At 43.7% G+C, this 23415-nt stretch overlaps 1 protein-coding gene across 3 annotated transcripts in view; it reads left to right on the forward strand.

The window, feature by feature from the left end:
* The window catches only part of TCP11L1 (t-complex 11 like 1), a 35086-nt gene extending 12083 nt beyond the window's left edge, over positions 1 to 23003 (forward strand). For 2 of the 3 annotated variants that reach the window (XM_047071307.1, XM_047071308.1), the window contains exons 3-10: positions 1547 to 1679; positions 3272 to 3392; positions 4471 to 4691; positions 7171 to 7307; positions 9943 to 10139; positions 13810 to 13991; positions 15733 to 15905; positions 19036 to 23003. In XM_047071307.1, coding sequence (XP_046927263.1) covers positions 1547 to 1679; positions 3272 to 3392; positions 4471 to 4691; positions 7171 to 7307; positions 9943 to 10139; positions 13810 to 13991; positions 15733 to 15905; positions 19036 to 19238 — 1367 coding nt within the window. In that variant the 3' untranslated portion in view covers positions 19239 to 23003. The remainder of the gene's footprint in view (positions 1 to 1546; positions 1680 to 3271; positions 3393 to 4470; positions 4692 to 7170; positions 7308 to 9942; positions 10140 to 13809; positions 13992 to 15732; positions 15906 to 19035) is intronic. The other variant, XM_047071309.1, reaches the window with a different exon arrangement.
* The last annotated feature ends 412 nt before the right edge of the window (positions 23004 to 23415 follow it).

The raw sequence follows: 23415 nt of genomic DNA on the forward strand, positions 1-23415 counted from the left end.
AGGTCCTGTGCATTTCCATGTAAATTTGAGAATCAGTTTGGCATTTTTTTATTAAGGTTACTTTATTTTGAGAGAGACAGTGAGAGGAGGAGAGAGAGAATCCCAAGCAGGCTCCACACTGTTAGCACAGAGCCCGATGTGGGGCTTGAACTCATGAACTGTGAGATGACCTGAACTGAAACCAAGAGTCTGATGCTTAAGCAACTGAGCTACCCAGACGCCCCTCAGTTTGGCATTTTCAACAAAAAACCTGCTGGGATTTTAACTGGGATTGCGTTTTATCAGTAGATCAATTTGGCAGAAATAGAAATTCTCAGTATTATGAGGTTGTCAATCTGGGCTCTGATTTTTATATATTCATTATATTTTGCCAGTATCCATGGAGCAAATTGTATTTATTTATTTCTTTAGTATTTTTATTAATATTCTGTGGAAATACAGAGAAGGATTTTTGTTGAGTGTTCCCAACTTCCCCTTATGTGACTGGATAAAGATTTTTACCAAACAGGATATGACCAGCTCTTAGATTTGGTTCCTTTTGTTGTTGTTGTTGTTGTTGTTGTTGTTGTTGTTGTTTGTGAGCAAAAGAAAAAAGTAAAGAGGAAGGAAAATAATTTTTTACTAACCTAAGATCTTCATAATTGTTAAACCCTGTGCAAACTAGGAAATTATTTATCTCATTTTAAGCCCAGATCTTATCACCATCACAGAAAATTAATATAGTCCTCTTCCAGGTCAGTGCTTTTCAAATTACGGTTATAAAACATTCTTAGTATCCTATACAGGGTAGTGGTTTTAGCATTCTCTGAATAGCACTGGTACCCTAGACTACTTGATGAAATTTTAATTTGACAAGGTTCATTCCTGGCACAGTGTTAGTGGTGGAGCAAAATATAAACTGCTGATGGGAGCAAATGAGGAAATCCTAAATCTGGTGTCTCCTTTTTAAAATTTAGAGTAGATAGGGGCGCCTGGGTGGCTCAGTCGGTTAAGCGTCCGGCTTCGGCTCAGGTCATGATCTCACAGTCCGTGAGTTCGAGCCCCGCGCTGGGCTCTGTGCTGACATCGCAGAGCCTGGAGCCTGCTTCGGATTCTGTGTCTCCCTCTCTCTCTGCCCCTCCCCTGCTCATGCTCTGCCTCTCTCTGTCTCAAAAATAAATAAAAACATTAAAAGAAATTTTTTTTAAAATAAAATTTAGGGTAGACAGAAAGCAAAAGGATCAGAAAACAACCCTCAGCGTATTGGGAAATTTGATAGTCTGTGACTTTAAAAGTTTCTCTCCATTTAATTTAATCATTTCCATTGACCAGTCTTAAGTAAAAAGTCCAGATATTTTGAGAATTGGAAATGGTCTCTGCTTTTGGGACTCCAGGTTAAAAGAAAAATGAAATAGGTAAAATTCTGTTGTTTGAAATTGCCAGAATATTTTCATAAATAGAGGCATAGCTGAAGTTATTAGCTGGTACCAGAACCACTGCCTTCTCCTTAGTTTAATAGAAATTTTAATCTAGAGAAGCGAATCTCTTACACTGGGTTTTGTTACAGCTAGTCCTCCTCGATTTGTGACAGTAGAAGAACTTCTAGATACAGCGAAAGGAGTTGCTAACATGGCTCTAGCCCATGAAATTGTAGTAAATGGAGACTTTCGGATTAAACCAGTTGAATTACCAGAAGACAGGTAAGGCGGTTACTGAGTTACCTTGTTTAGTGGAACTCTGCCATTTCCCAGTTCTGGAAAGGTCTTCTCCACTTGATGTCAGTGTATTCAAATGTATTTTTCCTTTTGTATGTAGTTGCTAAAAAAATAAAATGTCTATACTCAGAATTACTAGTGTTTGAAAGTTGATCTCAGGACTACTGCTCCTAAATAAAAGGTCTAGGAAATCTCCTGTGGAAATCTTTCATGTTAGCTTCTCCCTACTGCATAGGGCCTAGTGTCCTATCTTGTGTTTTCATTGTATTGTTTCATTCATTTCTTGTAACTATCACATCATACTATAGTTGTTGGTTTCCTAGTGTTGGTTTACTAGTGTTCTTCACCAGATTATAAACTCTACAAAGACAAAGGATTATGCATTATTCTCTATATCCCTAGCACCTGGTACATATCCTATCAAATCTTAAACTCTATTGATTGTAAAATGTGTCTTTTAAAATGTATTGTCATAATAAAAATCATTGCTCATTATAATTGTAAACGTGCCATCATATGGGGCACCTGGGTGGCTAAGTTGGTTGAGCATCCAACTCTTGATTTTTTGGCTCAGGTCATGATCTATTGGTCTTGATTTTGCTCAGGTCATGATCTGTTGGTCATGAGATCAAGCCCTGTGTTGGGCTCTGCACTGACAGTGGGGAGTCCGCTTGGGATTGTCTCTCTCTCCCTCTCTCTTTGTCCCTCCCCTGCTCATGCGTGTGTGTGCACACGTGTTCTCTCTCTCTCTAAATAAATAAATTAATTTTTAAAAAAGTGTCATGATAAAGATTGGGATTCTGTTAACCAAGGAGGGAGGAGGAATGACTGCTGGGTTGCCAAGCTATACTGTTGCCCACGTGAGTCTTCTAAATATAACTTTACAAGCATTTCTTATATATTCTGCAAAGAGAGTACTTTTTCACATTAAGAATGAAGAATTACCTGTTTTGCTCTTACAATATAAAGATTTTTTTTTTTTAAGATTTTATTTTTAAGTAATCTCTATATCCAACATGGGGCTCGAACTTCCAACCCTGAGATCATGCTCTACCAACTGAGCCAGCCAGGTGCTCTTAGAGACCTGTTTTAATGAGATGTTATATGTTAGTTGTTAGTTTGGTACCTAATTCAATAATTGTCTCATATATCATATAGGAATAGGGTATTTTCTAGAAATAAAGTCCTTCAGCCTATATACATGCTGAGTTGTTATCTTAAACTACTTAATCATAAATATCTTAAGAAACTTTCTGGTAACAGGGAAAATTAAGAAAACAGCTCTGAACTTTCCAGTATGCTTTTATCATATGACCCCTTATATGCTATTAATTGGTCTAAAGTCATCTGTGAAATTAGTTGAAAGTTATTCTGTCCAGTGAGGTACTTACTGAAATAAATCACTAAACTAAAAATAGCTTATGTGACTGGTATAAGTATATCTGGGAAATCTTTCCTTCATCTAAATTATTTTTAAAATTTCTCACCCTAAACCCATAGAATTTGTGCTTTCGAAAGTGATTTGAGCCTCAAAATATTTTGATTTTTTTTTTCTTCCTTTTTTCATTTGCTTCCAGCTTGGAGAAGAGAGTAAAGGATATTGTACATAAAGCTTTTTGGGACTGCTTGAGTGTCCAGCTAAGTGAAGACCCCCCAACATATGACCATGCCATCAAACTTGTCGGAGAAATCAAAGAGGTGAGATGGAGGGCAAATTGTAGTGCTTTTCTGGTGTATTAGGAGTATTCAGCCTGTCTGTGTTACTGTGCCAGAAGACTAAAGAAATTGAAGGATTGAGAGGTTAACATACCTGCTGAATTGTGGATTAAGACTTTTTTTGGCTTAATGCCTTTTTAAAAATTTCAAACAAGCTGTGATAACCCAAAGGCTTTACTTTTGTAAATGAAGGTTTATATTTTTTAAAACAATTATTTAAAGAAAACAAAAGTTATTTGACCAAGCACAGGTGATTAATAAAAATTTTAATCGGCTTAGATATGTTTAATTTATAATGGCCAAAGAGTGACTCAGTCTGTGGGATAGAGAAGGTATTAAATGGAAGTTAAGACTCTTTCTGCAAATACCTTTAGCAGTAGTTGAAAGAGAAAAATGTATCCATGGAAACTGGCATCTGTATTTGGTTCAGAGGCTCACGTTAATTACTGTGTTTTTTCTCACTTTTAACAGCTTGTTCATCTATTATCCTGTTGATTGCTACCTAGACCTTAAACAGAAGCTTAAATAGCTCGTCTAAATGATTTGCAAACGGATGCCTGGCTGGCTCAGTCAGTAGAACATGTAACTCTTGTTCTCAGAGTTGTGAGTTTGAGCCCCATGTTGGGCTTAGAGCTTACTTAACTAACTTACTTAGTTACTTAAATAAATGAGGGGCACCTGGGTGGCTCAATCGATTAAATGTTATGGCTCAGGTCATCTCATGGTATATGGGTTCAAACCCCACGTCCACCTCTGCACTGACAGCTCAAAGCCTGGAGCCTGCTTCAGATTCTGTGTCTCCCTCTCTCTCTGCTGCTCCCCTCCTTGTGCTCTCTCTCAAAAATGAATAAACATTAAAATAAATAAATAAATGATTTGAAAACATGTTTTTCTATAGATTTGTTAAAAGGTTAAAATGTTTTACAGTTGCAATTGTATTATGGTATTACAGTAACTATTGATAAAGCCTTATTTGGGTAATTGTAAATTCCTTTGTGTATAACGAAAAATGATGTCTGACTAAGAAACTTTGATTAAACTTGGCTGTGCTCTCTTGTAGACTCTCTTATCTTTCTTGCTGCCTGGTCACAGTAGACTGAGAAACCAGATAATGGAAGTCTTAGATCTGGATCTGATCAAGCAAGAAGCAGAGAATGGGGCCTTAGACATTTCCAAGCTGGCAGAATTCATTATTGGCATGATGGGGACAGTGTGTGCACCTGCTAGAGATGAAGAAGTTAAGAAACTAAAGGACATTAAGGAAATAGTGCCCCTTTTCAGGTATGGGGATTGTGTTAATCACCTTCAGTGCACTTAATATGCAGAGCCCATTTTCAGATTTAGACTTCGAGTGTAGATACTCATGAATTTTTAAAAAGCAAACATTTTTTTTTAATACAGAAAAGTAGAAAGAAGGAAAAAAAAAATCACCCACGGTTTTACCACCCAAAGGCAAAATCACTGCTAATCATATTGATAATTAAAAAAAATTTTTTTTTTATTTTATTTCGAGAGAGAGCTTGAGCAGGGGAGAGGCAGGGAGAGAGAGAATTTCAAGCAGACTCCACGCTGTCAACATGGAGCCCAATACGGGGCTCCATTCCGTGAACTGTGAGATCATGACCTGAGCCAAAACCAAGAGTTGGACGCTTAACTGACTGAGCCACCCAGGCACCCCCAACTTATATTATTTTTTAAAACTCTCTATAAGCATTTTCTTTTTTTTTTTTTTTTTTTTTCAACGTTTATTTATTTTTGGGACAGAGAGAGACAGAGCATGAACGGGGGAGGGGCAGAGAGAGAGGGAGACACAGAATCGGAAACAGGCTCCAGGCTCTGAGCCATCAGCCCAGAGCCTGACGCGGGGCTCGAACTCCCGGACCGCGAGATCGTGACCTGGCTGAAGTCGGACGCTTAACCGACTGCGCCACCCAGGCGCCCCTCTATAAGCATTTTCAATGGCTGCAAAATCTTCATTTGCATAGATATAGTTAACTATTACTATGTTAAGATGGACAATTAGATTACCTCTAATTATTTACTGTTTAATCCTGCCATGAACATCCTTGTGTACAAAGCTTTTTTCTGTATTTTAGGTTATTTCCTAACTATAAGTTCTTAAAGTGGGATTACTGTATCAGAGGATAAGAACAGTTTTAAGACTCTCATTGCATGTTAGCAAGTTGCTTTCCAAAAGTTCCTTTCATTTTCAGCTTCTTTTATATCATATCAATATTTGGTATATATAAAAATGCTATGCATCATGAAGTTACCTCAGGGTTCAGAAAGCATTGAAAAGACCTCCTAAGAAGGGGTGTGTGGCTTGCTCAGTGGGTAGAGCATGTGACTCTTAATCTCGGGGTCCTGAGTTTGAGCTCCACATTGGGTGTGGAGATTACTTAAAAATAAAATCTTAAAAAAAAAAAAAAAAGACCTAAAAATTGATTTGTTCACTCATTCAACAAGCTCATATTGAGCATCTCTTATGTGCTGGGTATGGTGCTAGACTTTAGAAATAGTAAGAGCTTCTAATTTGGCCAAGTTAAGGGAGGAGTTTCCTAGGAGGTGAGACCTCTGGGGAAGATAGCTTGCAGCAAACTCAACCTAAACATAAATTCCTACTGGGAAGAGAATGGAGCGGGGAGCCTGGCAAAGTGGGAGTACATACACTGTTAAAAGGAGGCAGTTGATTGTGGCCGTGAAGAAATGTGGGTCCATGTTGTCAGATCGTTAGATTTTTTTCAGGAGAGGCTGGAAGTGGAGGTTTTTAAAAACACTTTGTGAGCACAAACATGTTCATGGGTTACTCCAGTCAGTGGCCGCCAGGTGGCAGTTTCCAGCAGTCTCTCATCTGCAGCGGGTGGTTTTGGGGAACCTCTAGGAGTACTCAGAGGAGAGGCAGAATGTCCCCCAAGAAGTGGGCTGTCCCATGTGTTTGGGAGGTAGACAGGATGGCAGGGAAGGGACCCTGAATTGTTCCTCAGACTGTGTGTCCTTTCCACACATAATAAACTCCCACACAGAAGGTAATTGTGTCATACAGTTCAGTCAGTCCCAGAGGGTGTCAGGGGACTCAGGACATTTGACCCTGTTCCCCCTTGTGTGTAGGGCCTCAGCCAAACCTGTACCTTGGGTTCTCAACCACCTTCTGCAAGTAGGTCACTCAGCAGTTTCCCACCTCTGGAGAAATAGCTATGGTGTGTGACCTGCAGGATTGAAGGCATCCTTAGCATCGACTCAGGTCTGCCCACTGGGTACATTCAGAGTGTGAACGTGCAGTTCTGCCACCAAAACTAGAATAGAAAACATGCCCTGAAACTAAGAGCCTGGGGTGAAAGGAGAGGAGAAAGGAGAGAGTTCTTGTTCTTTCTTCCTGGGAAAGTGTGTGAGAGAGTGGAGACCCAAGTGGTCAGCTCTCTGCCCTTGACCTTGGGTCCTGGCTGTCCTTCGTCCGTGGTTGCTGGGAGGGCCGACCCAACGCCAAAGAACAGGTCCCCAGGCAGTGGGGGAGCTGTGTTTGCTTGGGGGCAGGGTGTGTGTGTGGGGGGGAGGGGGGACAGAGGCAGCTTAAAAATCTGCAGTCTTTTCAATCCATTATTTAGATTTTTATGTTTTCTTAATCTACACTCTCAAGATTTTTCGAACTTGCTGCCCTTTCTGAAATGAGAAGCCTCTCTCAGATCAGCTCCCCTCTTTCCTCTAAAACAGTGCTTGCTTTACAAGTGCCTTGTTCTAAATCCTTTTCTTCCTTTTCTCTCAGGGCAATTTTTTCTGTGTTGGACCTAATGAAAGTGGACATGGCGAACTTTGCTGTCACTAGCATTAGGCCACATCTCATGCAGCAGTCAGTTGAATACGAAAGGAAGAAGTTTCAGCAGCTTTTGGAGAAGCAGCCAAGTACGTCTAATGCTTTGTGTGCCCTTTCATTGTGTGTTTTTCCCATTCCAGTTCTGTAGCTTTTTGTACAATGATACTGTTTTCAAGACAAAACTAAAATTTAGTATGTGACCATTCTAATTTGAAGGCTTAAAAACACAAGACTTTGGACCTGAAAAGAAAACTTTATTGACAAGCAAGAGAAGTAAAAGTAGGATATCAGAATAGAAATTTAAAAGCATGAAGTCCGGGGGCGCCTGGGTGGCGCAGTCGGTTGAGCGTCCGACTTCAGCCAGGTCACGATCTCGCGGTCCGTGGGTTCGAGCCCCGCGTCGGGCTCTGGGCTGATGGCTCAGAGCCTGGAGCCTGTTTCCGATTCTGTGTCTCCCTCTCTCTCTGCCCCTCCCCCGTTCATGCTCTGTCTCTCTCTGTCCCAAAAATAAATAAAAAACGTTGAAAAAAAAATTAAAAAAAAAAATAAAAGCATGAAGTCCTAAATTAAATGTTTCTTTTTAAATCTTTTTCTTTTTTAAATGTTTATTCATTTTTGAGAGACAGAGCATGAACAGGGGGAGGGACAGAGAGAGAGAGAGGGAGACACAGAATCCAAAGCAGGCTCCAGGCTCTGATATGTCAGCATAGAACCCAGCGCGGGGCTTGAACTCAGGAACTATGAGATCATGACCTGAGCCGAAGTCGGATGCTTAACCTAAGACTGAGCCACCCAGGCTCCCCAAAATGGGTTTTTAATGAAAACACCAGTTTGAGGTAAATTGTATGCTTGGCCGTGATTTTTAAAACATGACACACTTCTTGTAATTATTTAATTCACTTTCTCCTCTAAGGTACATGAAGAAACTTTACTTTGCCTCTGTTCTATATGCAGAAAATCTTTCTGGTTTTATACCCACAAAAAGTCTCATTTTTATAAGCCTCTCAGATGACTGCAGGAATACAGAGCACTAGAGAACCCAAAACTGTGTTGCCTTTCAAGGGTGCTCTTTTTGGTCTCTGCACTGGCATCTGATGTTATGATTAAATTGCAATCTTTGGATCCTATTTATTCATGTATTAAGTTTATTTTGAGAGAGAGCAGGGGGAGGGGCAGAGAGAGAGGAGGAGAGAGAATCCCAAACAGGCTCTCCACTGTTAGCACAGAACTTGAAGTGGGGCTCAATCTCAACAAGCTGTGAGATCATGACCTGAGCCGAAATCAAGAGTCAGATGCTTAACCAACTGAGCCACCCAGGCGCCCCAGAATCCAATTTATTATGAGTTCTATTTAGCCTATAACTTTGGTGGTCCCAAGATGAAAATTGTGGTCTCTGGATAGATTGTGTTGCCTGACTAGAATAGGTAATGCAGTGTGCAGAGCAGGTGTTCATCCAGCTGCCGGCAGAGAGGGCCGAGATAGTTCAGGAGGGATCAGGGAAGAGCAGAGTAGAAGAAGCAGTACCAGAAGAAGATTGGCTGATGTTTACTACCTACTAGGCATGTGCCGAGGGTGCGTGCGCATTATCATATATAACCCTCACCAGTAAGACTAGGAGGGAAGCACTTTTTTAACACCATTTTGCAAATCAATTTTGAGAACTTTTTGACCAGAATTGATTGACCACATGGTTCACTTTCTCAGCCAGTGTAGTACTGGCCCTCAGGAGGCATCAGGGGTGCAGGCTGAAGAGCCTCAGTGTGAGAGCCCGGTGCCAGCAGCCAGGGCCCAGTGAAGGACCCACTGCTGCGATCCCTGAGCTGGTCAGTCTACTGCTTCCTCCTCACATGTACAAGCTTGTGGGCTAAGAGCCTGCCATCTGCAGAAGGCTATCGGGATGGTACAGCTGGCCACAGAGATCGTGCCACCGCTGTTATGACAGAGCCAGAGGTGCATCCTGCAGCAGCGAAGAGTGGACCCCCATCATACCCTGGGCCACCCCCTTAGTTCGAAGGTGGCCTCCACTGGCAGAGCTGTAGCACATTCTAGGACCTGTCAGACTTTCTCCCATATGGTGGAGAAAAACCTCATCTTTCTCTTGTGTCCCTCAGAATCCTTGCTGCGTTACTCAGCTTAGAAAAGGAGGAAGTCTATGAGAGCAGATGAAAGACACTCCAGGTTCCCCGACAGAACTCCAGACGCTGTGTAGTACACGTCCCCTCCCACGAGGCTGGAAGCAAACCAGATTGACAGGAGACTAAGATCTAGACAAGGAAAAGGCTTCCTCTTCAGCGTGGAGGAGACTTTACACTGGGAAGCTATCCCCAGTGCCTCCTCCCATCTGTCTCTGGGCGAGAAGTTTTGCATCTCCCTGAGCTGGAGTCATCAGAGCTTCCAGCCTCCGCTTCTGCAGCGGTCGGGGTGGGAGAGAAGGGAGTGGTTTGTTGAACATCTGCAGGTGGCAAGGTCTGGCTACATGCTCTGTGTTTACTGTCTTGTTTAATCCTCACAACTGCCTATGGGGTGGTATCGTACATTTCTTTGTAGTAGGAATCTGATAAACCTCAGCTAGTAACCAGCAGTGCTGTGATTTGAACCAAGTTTTATTTGATTCCAAAGTCCGTACTCTATATACACCACACCTTCAGGATGATCTTCCTTAAAGTCATTCCGAGAAGAATTCCTCCTGAGTGTCATAATAATGTTCGTAGCCTTGTTTTTCAGATTCCCTGGACTTTGTCACCCAGTGGCTGGAAGAGGCTGCAGATGACCTTATGAATCAGAAGTATAAAAATGCCCTGCCAGCTGAGGGAGGGGCCGCTGACTCTGGAGACAGTCCCATGCCAAATCCTGTGGCTGTCCAGAATTATGCATACCTGAAGCTTCTGAAATGGGACCACCTCCAGAGACCTTTCCCTGAAGTAGGTGCTCCAGAGCAGTCTAACTGCTTCTTTCTTTCTGTGCTGCTGAACTTTAAAAAAATTATAGTTTTGTTGTAATCCTCTTCCCAGAAAATTGCCCCTTTTACATCGAACAATTCAGCAGTTTTTAGTATATTTACAGCTATACGACCATTACCAATGATTTAATTTCAAAACTTTTCATCACCCCAAAAAGGAACCCTGTGCCCATCAGCAGTCATTACCCTTTCCCCACTCCCCTACCCCCTGGCAACCACTAATCTACTCTCTGACTCTATGAAATTGCCTGATCTGGACATTTTGTATATATAAATGGAATCCTACAATATTGGCCTTTTGTGTCTGGCTTCTTTAAGCAAAATGTTCGTGTATGTTATAGCGTGTATCAGTACTTTATTTCTTTAAAGTTATATTTTTTTACTGTAAAATATACACAACACAAAATTTACCATCTTTTTTTTTGTTTAAAGTTAGCTCTACAGCCCACGTGGGGCTCGAACTCACAACCTCAAGATCAAGAGTCGCAGGCTCCACCGACTGGGGCAGCCAGGCGCCCCAAAATTTACCATCTTTAAGTGCACGGTTCAGTGTCATTCATACGTTCACATGGTTGTGCCGCCATCACCACCATCCTTCTCCAGAACTTTTCCATCTTCCCAAACTGAAACTCTTTAAATACTTAACGCCTTTAAACATACCTCATCCCTCCCTCCCTCGGGCCCCTGACAATCACCATTCTACTTTGCGTCTCTGGATATGAATGGAATCCTACAGTACCTTGTGCCTTTGGGTCTGGCTTATTTCACTCAGCATAGTGTCTTCAAGGTTCATCCATGTTGTGCTGCTGTGTGTCAGCATTTTCTTTTTGAGGCTGGATGATCTTCCGGTATGTGGCTGTACCACATTTTGTTGATTCATTCATCAGTTGATAGACATTTGGGTTGTTTCTACTTTTTGGCTATTGTGAATTGTGCTGCTCTGAACATTTGTGTACAGGTTTTGTAGGGGCATGTGTTTCAGTTCTCTTGGGTAAATACCGAAATACGGAGGATGAGAATTGCTGGGTCACATGGTGACTCTGAGTTTAACACCTGGAGGAACTGCCAGACTGTTTCCCGCCACCCCCCCCTCCCGCCCTGTGTAGCAGCGTAAGGGGCTTCCAGTTTGATTCAAACGGTAACAGCGATGCTGCTTTTCAGTTTTATCTAAGAAATACTTCTCATTCCACGTGGAGCAAGATTTTTTTCCTTTTCTGTTTTTCACAGTAAGTACGTGTAACTGCAGTAGTCCTTTAGGAAGATGACGAGCAAGGGATCTCCCCCACTTTGTCTGTAGACTGCTGGTTTGGTGTGTAGACTGCCTTCTGGTTTTTGAGGGCACTCAGGCCTTTTAGCTCCAGCCTCAGAACATGCTACTTCTCTAAATCGTTCTCATCTAAGTTCCTTATTCTTCCTTTCAAGACGATGTAAGCTCAGGGTATCACCTCTTGCCTCTGAGTTCCCTGTTTTGTGCCAAAGGAGGCTATACAGAGGGTGTTGAGTTGAAGGGATAGAGGGAGGCTCCTTTCCGAATAGTGGCACATTCTCTCCTGGGGGACAGTGCACAGCCCGACATTTCGTTTAAAAAACAGCTGTGAGGAAGATGGTGTTTTCATTGGACACAGATGTCTGCCCTCAGAATTGATCCTTGGAAATCTTTTGTATCCTACACCCAAATCCTGGCGCAAAGCAGGGATGCTGCTGTGTAACAGTGAAATCAAGACAGAGGCTCAGTCTGTTGAAGCATCTCTGTTTAACAACAGGGGATCTTGAATCTTCAAAGATTGTTTTTACTTCTTGAGAAGAATTCTAGGTTAAGACCCTAAATTGTTAATGTCTTGATTTGGTGTGTCAGTCTCTTATAGCAAGATGGTTCTTAACATTTATTTGGTTAACCTGTAAAAATCCAGATCAGATGCCCTATCTCAGGGTCCCTGGCTGGCCCAGTCAGTAGAGCCTCTGACTCTCAATCTCAGGGTCATGAGTTCAAGCCCCATGTTGGGCATGGAGCCTACTCAAAAAAAAAAAAAAAAAAAAAAAAAATCAGCTTTTCCAATGCTCTTCCCCCCATCCCACACAGGGGACATTGGCCTGGCAGGACCCAGAGGTATCTGACATGGGGGGTGCAGTCATGGAAATTCACTCACTGACTGCTTTCTGGGTGGCTTTAGGTTATCAGTCATTCCACCTTTTTTCTACTTACATTTATTTTTCATTTCCTTTATTCACTTACTGATTCTTGAGGGCCTCCTTTGTGCTGGATACTGAGGGGGAACCAAGGTGAATAATGCAGGCTCTCCCTTCAAGCAACTTCTACCCTCCTCCTCTCCAGTGCTCTGGCTAGGGTGACTGGCTGCCTGGTTTGTCCAGGACTTGGGGGCAGGAAGTGTTCACAGGACTTGGGGGTTCCAGCTTTAAAGCCAGGACATCCCCAGACGAACTGGATGAGTTGGTCATTCTAGCTCATTGCCTCATTACTCTTTCCTGTTGAAGGATATAAGTCCTAGTTATCCGGGGTTGGCTCTGCCAATCCCCTTTATATCCATGGTCATCTTCCGTCTTTGAAACAGCCCTGTGAAGCAGGAATCCCCCTTTTGTTGTTGTTGTTCTTTTTAATGTTTATTTACTTTGTGTGTGTGTGTGTGTGTGTGTGTGTGTGTGTGTGTGAGAGAGAGAGAGAGAGAGAGAGAGAGAGAATATGCAAGTGAGGTAGAAGCAAAGAGAGGGGGACAGAGGATCCCAGGCAGGCTCCATGCTCTCAGCACAGAGCCCAACCCAGGGCTCAACCCCAGGAGCCGTGAGATCATGACCTGAGCTGAAATTAAGAGTTTCTCAGGGCGCCTGGGTGGCTCAGTTGGTTAACTGTCCGATCTCAGCTCAGGTCATGATCTCGTGGTTCGTGACTTTGAGCCCCAGGTCAGGCTCTGCACTGACAGCTCAGAGCCTGGAGCCTGCTTTGGATTCTGTCTCCCTCTCTCTCTGCCCCTCCCTCACTCATGCTCTGTCTCTGTCTCTGTCTCTCTCAAAAATAAACATTTTAGGGGCGCCTGGGTGGCGCAGTCGGTTGAGCGTCCGACTTCAGCCAGGTCACGATCTCGCGGTCCGTGAGTTCGAGCCCCGCGTCGGGCTCTGGGCTGATGGCTCGGAGCCTGGAGCCTGTTTCCGATTCTGTGTCTCCCTCTCTCTCTGCCCCTCGCCCGTTCATGCTCTGTCTCTCCCTGTCCCAAAAATAAATAAAAACGTTGAAAAAAAATTTTTTTTTAAAATAAATAAATAAATAAACATTTGAAAAAAAAAGTTGCTCAACCCACTTGAGAGCCACCCAGGTGCCCCAGGAATTCCCGTTTTGCATAGGGCTCAGAGAGTAGAAGAAGAAATTTGCATGAGATTATGCTATTTAAATGTCATTCGGCCTCATGTTCTTAATGAGCATGCTTTACTCCAGCCTTTCTAAGGACAAAGGGGCTCTGAGGAGGAAGGATTGTTCACACAGCCCTCCATTAAGGCTCTGTAAGGACTAGAAAATCCTGAGGGAATCTGTGGAGGCCTGTGTGGGGGCTGTGGCCCCACTGCCCTCTGCTGGCCAGCCTGAGCCTCCAGCTCAGGGACAATTTTTTTTGTATTCACTACAGACAGTTTTGATGGACCAGGCTCGCTTCCAAGAACTCCAGCTCCAGCTAGAGCAACTGACCATCCTGGGAGCCGTGTTGCTGGTGACGTTCAGCATGGCAGCCCCAGGAATTTCCAGCCAGGCTGACTTTGCTGAGAAACTCAAGACGATTGTGAAGATTCTGCTGACAGATGCACACCTGCCGTAAGTGGCTGCAGGCCGTGGGGCAGACCCTGCGAGCCAGGTCGGGGGCGGTGGGTGACAGAGAGCAGACGGGAGCAGGATCTCCTGGCTGGTGTGGAGCAGAATCCGGGGCCACTGCCTCAGAAGTGACAGGAAACTTTACACTCTGGTTTTTCACCGCAGCAGAATTCATTCAGGTTCCTACAAAGAACGTTAGAGTTCACTGTAGGGTTCGCAGGTCTCCATGAGAGTGGCTTTCAGATGTTTAGGACCAGAACACACGGTAAGAAATTCATTTTCCGTTGTGACCTAGTGCACTCTTTAGGCACATGTAACTGAAATAAAAACTTCACAAAGTGAAACTTATCCTAACTGTGCTTAGTACAAAGTCTTAAGACATTAAAAAAAAAAAAAATACTGGTTGCTACCCACTGAATTGCTTTCACAACCTGCTAACAGTTTGGGCAACACAGCCTTAGGGAAAGGTCCTATAAGAAGCAGGAGGTGTTTCCCCACAGTCATCGGGCTGTAAGTACAGATTTTTTCCCTTGGCATGTTCTTCGTGGCCATTTTGTGCTGCGTGTAAATGGATTGTTTTCTCACCCAGCACAAACCCACACCTGTGCGAGGGCAGCTGCTTCAACTACTCCTGCGGTGAAGTCCGATCAGGTGACTTATGTGGTTCACAGCATATAGAATGATGGTTGTAAGTAAACACTATCTGACAAGGTCCAGTTCAGAAGATTCTTCAAGGGGAATGTCCCCCAGACATTCTCATCCTTACGTAACGGAGGAATTTTCCTGCTGAGTTTGCACCAAGCATGCGTGTGTTCAGTATGGTGAGGGGTGTGTGCACATGTTGTGACCAGGGATTCAGTAGCCTTGACTTAGGCCAGGAGGGGTTTGCTGAGCAGATGCCCTTGCACAGGGGTAGCCCTTGGCTGTCAGTGAGTTCTCCCACAGCAGATCTGCTTTGTCTACTGCTTAAAGCTACCAATGAAGGGGCCCTGTCTGGCACCTTCTTAGCAGTCCAGCCTCGCACTGCTGTATCTACCCTGGTACTCGGGGGCTGACACACACCTGGTTCCGGCAGTGAGTCCCAGGGCGTGCACATTTGCTCCCACTATTTAATTGGCCCAGGACACGGGCAATTGCCTTCTTGTAGAAAACCTACCAGCAGGAGGGCTCCCCACAGATACTCTAGGAGAGCTCAAGGGCCCCAGGAAATGAAGGTGCTAGTTTTCTTAACTTTGGGAATTCAGTTTTATTTATTGTTTTAAAGTAGTTAATACACTCTCATGTTTCAAAAATCAAAAGGGATAGAAGGGTATCCATTGAAAAGTTTCTCTCCCACTCCTGTCTCACAACTACCTAATTTCTGGGTTCTTGTGTTTTGTTCTAGTGGTGTTCAAGATCTTCTTAAGCCAAATCCAGGCTTATTTCACCATAGATGCTAGTAAGAACTTGGGTTTTGAGTAGTTAGCCCTGGTATAGCCTGGTGTAGAGCCCTCTCCTTCCCAGTGTTCTTTCTAGCCAAGAGAGGGAGAGGGGGAGAGAGAAAGTCCCCTGAGTCATGTGTACACAGCCTGAAAGGTTAGTGGCAGGGGAGAGAGTCACAGATTTTCTCTTTGAACATGTCAGTCCATGCACTGGTGATTGTGACTCTTATCAGGGCTGGGGCTCTTCCTGGGCTTGAGTTGGGTAGATGTGCACTTTGTTTATGGGCCCTTCTCTGCCTTCTCCTTTCCCTTCTCTGCTCAAGCTCCTTCCATCTGAAGGATGCCCTGACTACCATTGGGGAGAAAGTCTGCCTGGAGGTGAGCGGCTGCCTTGCCCTGTGTGGGCTCACTCCCTTTACCACGGAAAAGGAGACTGTGCTCAAGGGCCAGATCCAGGCTGTGGCCAGTCCCGACGACCCCATCCGCAGGATCATCGGTATGTTTGGGCGAAGACGGGTAGCAGGGATGTCCTTTTGGAGGGCTGGCAGACAGACCCCTCTGAAGAAATCTAGAAGGGTCTGATAGGTTATGAGTGCTGATGAGTGAGGGGGCGAGTGATTAATCACCACCGTGCAATTAGGGCAAGCCAGAGGTCTGGACAAGTGACCAGGCAGCTGTCATTGTTCTGAGGGCTCTGACTTTGGAATCACAGGCTTTGTTCAAAACCCTGCTCCAGAACTATGAGGTAATAGAAAATACATGGATTGGTCTCTGCCCCCGTTCCTGGCACAGAGCCCCTGAAACTCTTGTAATTTCCTAAGTGATAAGAGCACTAGAGTATCTTTTATTCTAATATTGGTCTTTGACCTGGATCCTGACACAGAGCTCTTAAATCCTTTGGAATTTCCTGGGTGATAGGAGTGTCTTTTGTTCTAGTGAGGCAAGTCTGGGTGGGCTCCTGGATGGGGGCTGGTCACCAGAAAGACCAAGCCATGATCAAAAGCTTAGAATTTTCAGCCCCACTCCCTCATTTTCCAAGAGAGGGGAGAGGGGCTGGAAATGCCCATGTGATGAAGCCTCCATAAACACCCCAAAAGTTCAGGTTTTGGGGAGTTTCTGGGTTAGGGAACTTAGCCAAGTAATGGGAGGGTGATGTACTCCAACTCCACAGAAACTCCTGCCCCCCGAACTCTCCCAGACCTCACCCTCTGTGTCTCTTACTCTGGTTTTCATCTGTATCCATATCCTTTATTCTATAGTAAGCTAGTAAACATAAGTATTTCTCTGAGTTCTGTGAGCCTTTCTAGCAAATAATCAAAATCCAAGGCAGAGGAGGTTATGGGAACCTCCAGTTTGTAGCCAAATCAGACAGAATTTGTGGGTGTTCTGGGGACCTACTACTTGTGGTTGGCTTCTGAAGTGGGGGGGGGGGCAGCCTCATGGGACTGAACCCTTGACCTGTGGGATGTGACACTCCCTCCAGGTGGTGTCGCAATTGAGTACAATTGTAGGACACCCAGCTGGAGTCACAGAGAATTGCTTGGTGTGGGAACCCCTCACCCTCAGCCACATCTGGTGCCAGAGTGTTGAGGATGCGGGGTGAGCGTGAAGGAGGGGGCACGGGTTTTCTTCACAAGCACCTGCTGTGGTTCTTGAGCAGGTGACTGGATGCTTGAGACTCCTCATCTCTCAAAGGGGTAATACTGACCACCCTATGCAGTTGCTGGGAGGACTGCAGGGCATGAGATCCATAAAATGCTTGTCATTGTATTGGGCAGCACATCAGAAGTACTCACTAGAGAGGAGCTGTGATTAAAAATATTACTCCATGTGGTAGCTGTTACTTTTCATCATCACAGCAGTAGCACTGTGGAAAATTCTGGTTGATCGAGGAATACAGTGTTCATCTAATTTTGGGGCACCTGACTGGCTTAGTTGGTAGAGCATGTGACTCTTGATCTTGGGGTTGTTAAGTTTGAGCCCCATGTTGGCTGTAGAGATTACTTAAAAATGAAATCTTAAAAAAATGTTCATCGAATTTTTAAAATTCCCATTTATCTTTAATTTTGAAATCATTCTTTAGCTTCTTTATGAAACTAGATAGATGTTCAACATGTAAATGACAATTAGGCTTCAGGCAAAAGCTGAATGATCCATGATTACCAGATTTCAGGTTGGAGTAGAGGCTAAACCAATGACATGAGCCTGCTTCTAATACCATGACTTCTTTTTTATTCTTAAGTAATATTTTATGGAAAAAGTTACAGGGATTGATGGTTTTTTAAGAATTAAATGATTTCATCCCAGTCCTGCGTCGGGCATGATGTCATGTGTGGGTCACTTGGGAGAAGCCTCTTGCAGAGATATAAGGATCATCAGGATTAATGTTACTGACCTTGGTAGAGATGCAGGAAAGTGCAGTAAATAGACCGCTGGCTAATAAGCTACTCTGTGCCCTGCCATCTTGGCTGTTTACTAACAGCCAGTTACAGACCTGGGGGTAAAAGCCAGCCCTGGAGTAGGAATGATATGAGGATCTCCAGGTCTGGGTGAGGCTTCCAGCTCTGAGAACCTTAGGAAACCAAACTAACTTTGGAAGAGGGGTGATGGGACCCATCTGGTCAGCAGTTGCTCTGTCAGTGTGTATTGGGATCCAGAGGTCATTTGCACCTGAGAGGGTGCTGCAGGGCAGGGGGTAGGCATGCAGTTTGAAAGAACCCATTTAACATAAATGCCCCTATTGCTTTTGTAATAAAATCTGCAGGAAGTGTGGCTTGCATATTCTTTTGGTTGATGAGGACAGTGCAAAAGCATCATAGAGAGGAATGGGCTAAAAAAAAAAAATCAACCTAAATTATTTCTCAGAGTAGTCCAAGTTTGCAAATGCCCACAACTCCATGGCCTTCCACTGTAGGCATTATTATTATTATTATTATTTTTTAGAGTTTTTATTTATTGAGAAAGAGAGGGAGAGAGGGTGGGGGGAGAGGAAGAGAAAGAGGGAGAGAGAATCCCAAGCAGGCTCTGTGCTGTCAGCACAGAGCCCGACTTGGGGCTTGAGCCCACAAACCTAGAGATCATGATTTGAGCTGACATCGGATGCTTAACTGACTGAACCTCCCAGGAGCTCTTCTTGTTTTGTTTTTGAACTTGTAATTCCTGCGTTAGTCCTCTCCCACCCCATTTTTTATGGGATCTTCAGTAATGGCTCACGGTGGTCTCAGTGTATCTTGCTCCTTGGAGAGGAGAACCTGTCAACACTCTAGTCTCCCTTTGTTCATTGACGCATTTATTCTTCCTTTCCAAATATATTTTGAGCTTTGAGCTTTTACTGGGGGACAGGTCTCATGCCAGGCCCTGTGCTGGGTGCTGGCGAGGGTGGGGGAGGGGATCGCGAACAAGATGAACGTGCTTCTACCCTCTTGGAACTAACTAACTAGGCAGGGAGAGGAAATGTTATAAATGGGGTAAATGTTCAGAATGGCAAAGTACTGTGGGTACTTGCACTAAGGGTGGGCAGGGAAGACTTGCCTGAAAAAGGGATGTTTGTGATAAACACTGAAGCCTACTCAGAAGTTTGTAAAGTCATCCCGAACAACAACTGACTGCTTTCTTTTCTATCACAGATTCCCGAATCCTGATCTTCTTAGAAAGCTACCTTGCCTCAGGTCATCAGAAGCCATTGCCTACGGTACCTGGGGGATTGGGTCCGGTTCAGAAAGAGCTGGAGGAAGTTGCTGTTAAATTTGTCCGCCTGGTCAACTATAACAAGATGGTCTTCAGTCCCTACTATGATGCCATCCTCAGTAAGATCCTTGTCAGACCCTAACACGTACGTGCGCTACAGTAGCAGTATTAGCCTCTTGATACAGAATACCTGTTCTCAACTATAACGTTGCTTTGGAAAATGGCTATTTAGTACATGTCTGTGTAACATCACTGATTCCAAAAGGAAGAGTATTGTGTATCACTGTTGAAAAGAGCTGTTGAAAAACGCACTGAATTCAATTCTATTTTGCAGGTTTGTATTTATGAGTGCAAGTTTACAAGTCAAGAAACTTCTTGTTATCTTGAGTCTCCTAGGTAGCTTTTACACTTGGCTTTTACACGGTGAACTGCTGTGTGTCCACCCGCACTGTGTCCTGATTGTAGCTGCCTTGTCTCTCCCAGGAGGCTGGGGCCTCTCTTCTGCTATCCGGGTAGTTTTTCTTTCAGACCCCTCAGAGGATCTGCCAGCCACCCAAGAATGAGACACCGAGCCATGACCGTGTTGAGACTCTCCCCCTTCTCTGGCACAGACCCCCAGTCCTCCCCCAGCTATTTTGTGTTAGAAGGGCTATATATAGTTTCCCCGCCTCCCCACCCCCCCCCACCCCTCCCATTTATTGCTTTCTCCCTCCTGGTCTAGCCAGTGCCCCAGAGCCCTTTTGTTCTAGAGGAGAATTAATTGATTTTAAAAAGCTTATTCTTTTATACAGAATTATTCCTGAGCCTGGATGATAGCAGTTATGACTTACAGAATCCAGAGAAAGGAAATTCTTTGACTTTTAAGGTTTGAAAGTTAAGGAGGAACTATTTTTTTAAACAATATATATGTTGGTGTCATGTAAAAGAAGACAAATGTCTGGAGTTTTTACTGAAACGTTCACTCATACAATACGCAGATGTATTGATTGGATTTGAATTTCAGAAATGGATTTAAGTGTTTTCAGATAAAATAGAGTAGTATAAGCTCACTTATTTCTATGATAAGGAAGTCATGGAAAATCCCTGGTTTTTGAGCAGTATTTTTTGAGGAACTTCAGGGACCAGAATTCCTGACCTATCCTGTGACTGAAAGGGTAGCTGGGGTCTCACAGATGACCCACTCTGTTCAAAAAATAAAAATGAAAGGTGTGTGTGTGTGTGTGTGTGTGTGTGTTTTAGACAGGGATGTTATGTTAGAAGCAGAGCCATGAAGCTGGAGTGAACTCCCTAAGAGCTGGAACAGCAAAAAGCAAAATGATGCCAGGAATCCCTTCAAGCTGCTGAGGGGTAGGGTGGGACGGGAGGCAGGTGGGGCAGCCACCAGAGGAACCTTCACTCTGTGAGAGCTGTCATGTGTACAAGCTTCAGGAGAGGGAATGGTTATGCCGGGGGTGGGGAATGTGATTTCTCCAGATACGTGCTACAAACTGTGTTCTAATGGTGTGTTTTACTTGCAGTCAGAAATGTATGCTGTGTTATGTGGTCAGAAGTCATATTATTAAAGTTAATACTCAAGGACAAATCTTCCGTGGTTTCGTTGGAAGGGAATAAAAGTTCAGTAAGTAGAACTTTTAAAGAACAAAACCACAGTCTTTTATAGTGTCTTCAATGAGGTCCTTTCTGGAATTGTTTCCAGAGGTAAGGTTGCTTATTGGTCGTATGGTATCCCCAGGCTGAGAAGCCTGAGCACTCTTTTAAAGTTGGCTACACGCCCAACATGAGGCTTGAACTCACAACCTCGAGGTTGGGCTTGAACTCACAACCTTGAGATCAGTAGTCCCATGCTCTACGGACTGAGCCACCAGGCACCCTCCCCTACCTCAGCACTCTTTTGCCTGCCTCAGCCTCAGAGTGTTTGGGGTTTTGTCCCTCCTGATCCAAGGATGAAGGAGAGGAGCTTTACCCTGAAATATATGGGGTGGATCAGCACTCCTATAGTCATTCTTCCCAAATCTTAAAAATTCTTTTTGCCTTCTTTTATAGGGGTTAATTGTTTACAAGATTTTTTTCTTTCCCCTAATGTGTTCCTAAATCGACAAAGTTAAGTTTGGACCATTTGAAATCTTGATGCATATATTACAGGGACCTGCACAGACTCTCATGCCCCCTGCTACCTTAGTGTCCACTGGTGGAGTTCTCTAAATGGCAAAGCCAAGAATGAAGGAGGCAAAGTTCTGAATCACAATATTCATATTGAGTTGTGTTGTCGCTCTTTGAAGATAAGTGAGCTACTTTCTTCCTAGAATCTCACAGGATTATCACTAAGGGCCAGGAAAATCCATTTAGTTCATTTAGTCACTCAGGAAATGTTTTATTGAGCATCTCCTTGTAATTCCCCCCTACAGCTCTCCCTCCAAGATATGTATCCTTTGGAGGGGAAATTATCCTTCAGAATTGAACCGGTTCTATATAATGCAGTCTGATTGGATTTGACTTGATTTTCTAACAGGTTTGTGGACATAAGCATCTTTTATGAAAGTGCTAAGTTTATTTGGCTGTAGTACTTTACCATGGATAGACTGAGCGCCTTGAGAGTTAGGTCCATTACAGACAGCAAGGCTGTTAGATTTATTTGATGGTCTCATGAATGAATGAATGTCTAGAACAGTAATTGCTACTTTGTCAGCCCTTGGCTGGGTGGGTGGGTGGTTGGATTCCCAGTTTAGATGTTTTTTGAAAATCTCATTACCTTTAAAGCAAGCTGTATAATGTGATCGTTCATGTAACCATATAACCCAACTATAAATATACTTCGGTAAGGATGTCTCACTGATTAAATACAGTAGGCAGGTGCGTAAAAGCCTTTTTGTCTGAAGAAAAATTATTAATAAGTCTGACGTACTAGGTGTGTGCACATACGTGTGCCAGTTCTAAGTGGATTTTTTAGCAGTTCTGTTTTTGTGGAGGTGCTTGTGTTCATTTCTCCAAAACCTTAAGATTTCTGGGCATAGAGAGGGGCGGCTGCCACCACCTTTCCTGCTGCTGAGTTTCAGGGGGAGTAGGTGTTTGCTGTTGGACATCCAGTGACCTTTGGCATGCACCAGTTTGTATGTGCAGAACATTTGTATTTCTTTTAATTTTGAGGCAGGGTGGCAGAGTGGAAAGACTGGGAGCTGTCAGGAAACCAGAGTTGTGACTCCATTTCTGTTAGGTCCTGATTTGCCCCACTTAGTACCTATTTCTGGCACATGTAAAATGAAAGGACTAGACTTGATCTTTAAACTGCTTTCCAATCCTGACCTTCTGTGATCTGTCTTACTGGAGTAACTTAAGTATACTGCAGTAGGATTGTGCACAAAGCTCCTGACTGAGGGGAAGATCTGGGTTGGAGTCCTTCCTCTCTTGCCTTCTTACTGGTTGTGTGATACTGGGCCAGTCATTGTCCCTTGGGCCTCAGCATTTGCATCTGTAGAATGGGAAAATGACTAACCCTTCCTGTGAGGATTAAATGTGATAATGGATATTAGAATGCTTTGGACACGGAAAAGGACTATAAATTGCTTTGTTAACAAAGGAGAGCATATAACCCTCTGCCTGTATTCGACTTTTGGCGCCCAGCCTCCCTGCAGTCAGCACGTTCTACAGGCCTGAGGGAAGGTTCTCCTACCGGCCCAAGACTGATACTTCCGTCATCTCTTCTGTGGTAAAGCTACAGTCTTCCTTTTTCTCCTCTTGCAGCCTCCACCCTGGTAACTTCTCCCCATCCTCTCCTCTGTATTATTTGAACTAAATGAATGCATGAATGAACAAATGAAGGACGGTAGATGATGGGCTGTGAAACTCTTATTTAAAGGCACGATCTCATTGAAAACATAATCTAAATAAAGAACCACCATGATGTTTGCAATTGTGTATTTATGTTGGATTTTGTATTCTATAACTATTTTAATGGATAGCTTTTTTATTCGTAATATTCAAAACAACTTAATGGGATGGAGGAGGAGATACTCTAAACCCATTAAGCTCTTTTACTCTGTCAAATGCTCACTGATCCTTTCAGAAATAGCTAGAGCCCTGGGAATCAAGTGTCAGAAACCTCAACGGGCAGAATGTAGTTACATCTGCCTGTGGTGTGGGTTTCTGTTTACATTGACTTCTGAACCTAAGGACCAGAACTAATCTGTAGGCCTGGTTTGAGTTTGAAATCAGATGTGTCTGATTTTATCTCAACTATAAACACTGAGAACCTTTAAGAGCAATTTTTTTTTAATGTTTGAGAGAGTGCAAGTGGGGGAAGGGCAGAGAGAGGGAGAGGCAGA

The sequence above is a fragment of the Lynx rufus genome, unplaced genomic scaffold, assembly GCF_022079265.1.
Source record: "Lynx rufus isolate CCGP_SWC_20201006 ecotype Redwood Valley unplaced genomic scaffold, mLynRuf1.p SCAF_9, whole genome shotgun sequence".
In the NCBI taxonomy this organism is placed as follows: Eukaryota; Metazoa; Chordata; class Mammalia; order Carnivora; family Felidae; genus Lynx; species Lynx rufus.